The sequence below is a fragment of the Charadrius vociferus genome, unplaced genomic scaffold (assembly GCF_000708025.1).
Source record: "Charadrius vociferus isolate BGI_N301 unplaced genomic scaffold, ASM70802v2 scaffold1, whole genome shotgun sequence".
Classification (NCBI taxonomy): domain Eukaryota; kingdom Metazoa; phylum Chordata; class Aves; order Charadriiformes; family Charadriidae; genus Charadrius; species Charadrius vociferus.
In genome coordinates this window covers 10,633,859-10,636,511 of record NW_009647680.1, presented here as the reverse complement: position 1 = coordinate 10,636,511, position 2,653 = coordinate 10,633,859, and the positions used below count along the sequence as shown (strand labels likewise).

General features: G+C 43.1%; 1 protein-coding gene across 1 annotated transcript in view; it reads left to right on the top strand.

Moving 5' to 3' along the window:
• ACER3 (alkaline ceramidase 3) overlaps positions 1 to 2,653 on the top strand; it is a 79,659-nt gene that overhangs the window by 52,162 nt on the left and 24,844 nt on the right. The window contains exon 3 of the mRNA XM_009881257.1: positions 215 to 267. Coding sequence (XP_009879559.1) covers positions 215 to 267 — 53 coding nt within the window. The remainder of the gene's footprint in view (positions 1 to 214; positions 268 to 2,653) is intronic.

The window sequence follows — 2,653 nt, the reverse complement described above, 5'->3', positions numbered from 1 at the left end:
GATAACCAACCCCTGAAAAAAACATAAATTCAAGGACATCACTGGTGACTAAAGTACAAAGTAGAAGGCTGTGGAAAACTGGGGTTTTCTCCATGAAATGGGATGCTGATGTTCTAATTATTTTTTCTCAGTAAAGTTCATGCACTTAAGTTAGTGTACCTGAAAGTTTTACATGTAGACTTTTATGTTAACCATAGTTTTGATTTGTTTTCAGCTGTTGGATTGGGATCTTGGTGCTTCCACATGACCCTGAAGTATGAAATGCAGGTGAGTATCGATAAGTCACTGTGAATCACTCTATGTATGTATCTCGATATATAGTCCTATTGCCATTTCTTGACTAGATGAAACTCATATAACACGCGTTAACCTACCTTAAGCATCATTGCCCAACAAAAGAGTGTGGGGGGGAAGTCTTGCTTCATTAGATATTTTCCACCGATAGATATACAGGAATATATACTCACATCTAAAATAAGAGCTATAATCAATTGCTTACGTTGGTAGAAGACACTTTATCCTTTGGGAAATCTTACTGTCGTTTTACTTGAGGTGTTCTTTTAAAATTCCTACAGCTTTGGCTTAATAGCAAGCAGTCTAGACGAGTTATTTATTGTATCCTTTTTTTAATCTTAAAGTTCTCTGTTATATTTCCTATTTGTCTCGATCTACTCGTAGCATTAATACTGAAGTGAGTATTTTCTGAGTAGCACTAGTTGAGTCTTACCCTCTCTCTCTTATTCTCAAGTAGAAGACGTTCTGTAATGAATCACTGGCCATAAGGATTTGGTCCTGATATTTCCCATTTTCTAAAGGGACGCAAGGCGTCTTGTCCTGTTGTTCTGTTTTAGATCTGAGAAGATTAAGGGAATTCATCTGTGAATCAGAGTCAGGGTGAAATGGGATTCAGTTCAAAATGAAAAAACCTACATTGAAAGGTGTGTGCTGGCAGTCTGCGGTCCCACCATAGTCAATTGAAATCCAGTTAAGTCAGTGGAGTTTAGAGAGCCAGTCAGCTGGGGTGAATTGTTCTCCAGACTCCATTGGCAGTCTTAAATTGAATAATATTAATTTGTCTGAATATAGGTGTTTAGTGTCACTTTAGACGCTGTGGGGGCTCTGTCTGGCCTCCAGCTGCTACCCCACAAAGGCACACGTCTCTTAGACCCCTGTCACATCTGCCACTCTTGGATCGGTGTACTGGAGATGACCGAGCATCTCAGATGGCATTAGGTGCCTATGCGGTGGTAACTGAATCGAGTCCTGGATTTCTACTGATCATAATGGGACCTGAGACACTGCATGTATGGACACCAAAAGTTAGATGTCTTAAACTTGAACTGATTTACATTCTGTAGTGATGTTTGCCTCTGTAATGCTGTTTAATATCTCTGGTGTGTGCTGCAGACTGTCAGCCTCCATGGAGCACACTATTGCCACCACATGAGAATATTTGGGGCTTTTCTGGGCATGAAAAAGGTGGTTTCTAGATCCATTTCACCACTCCCTCCCAAGTTGAGGTGTGATTTACCTGTATTCTCTTCCGTGGTGAAACTACCTTGAATTTCCAGCTATTAATCTCTCTTCCCTCCGCTGCTTTTTCCCAACCCTGCCAGTGTTTCAAATCCCCTTTCTTGTGCTGATGCAGAGGTGAGCAACGCCACCCTGAAACCCAGAACATCAAAATGATCAAGATGTAAAACATTCTTATATGTTGGGTTTGGGGGATTTTTTCTTCTTTTTTTTTTCCCTCTTTTTTTTTGTGTGTGTAAAGGCTATTTTAATCCAAGTCACTTTGATGCTACTTACTGTATAGTTCTGGTGTTGCATCAGAACAACAAAAGGGCCTGTGAAGTGTGGTAAGTAAAGGGTGGGCAGAATTGGAGAAGAGAGGAGCAGGAATCGCTTGCATCATCTTCCCAACTGGTGTGAAAGGCTTCGTGTGAGGCAGAGAAGGTACATTTATTATTTTGACAGCCAAGTGAAATCCGCAAGTGACCCATAATTAGTCTGATTGCTAGCTCACGAGTCACCATAGAGGAAACATTTCGACCAGGAAATAATCTTTTCTTGTTCACTTTATCTCTTGTTATGATTAAAAGTCAGCTGTTCAAGAGATGTGGGTTTCTTTACATTTGTTTCTTAATACTGTAAATGGTTAACTCATATTGCTTAATATTAAGAGAAATGACACAAAACTGGGAGGAGTGGCTGACACGCCAGAAAGCTGTGCCGCCATACAGCGAGACCTGGACAGGCTGGAGAGTTGGGCAGAGAGAAACCTGATGAAATTCAACAAGGGCAAGTGTAGGGTGCTGCATCTGGGGAGGAATAGCCCCATGCACCAGTACAGGTTGGGGGCTGACCTCCTGGAGAGCAGCTCTGTGGAGAGGGACCTGGGAGTCCTGGTGGCCAACAGGATGACCATGAGCCAGCAATGTGCCCTGGTGGCCAAGAAGGCAAATGGCATCCTGGGGTGCATCAAGAAGAGTGTGGCCAGCAGGTCGAGGGAAGTCATCCTCCCCCTCTACTCTGCCCTGGTGAGGCCACATCTGGAGTACTGCGTCCAGTTCTGGGCTCCCCAGTTCAAGAAAGACAGGGAACTGCTGGAGAGGGTCCAGCAAAGGGCAACGAAGATGATTAGGGGACTGGA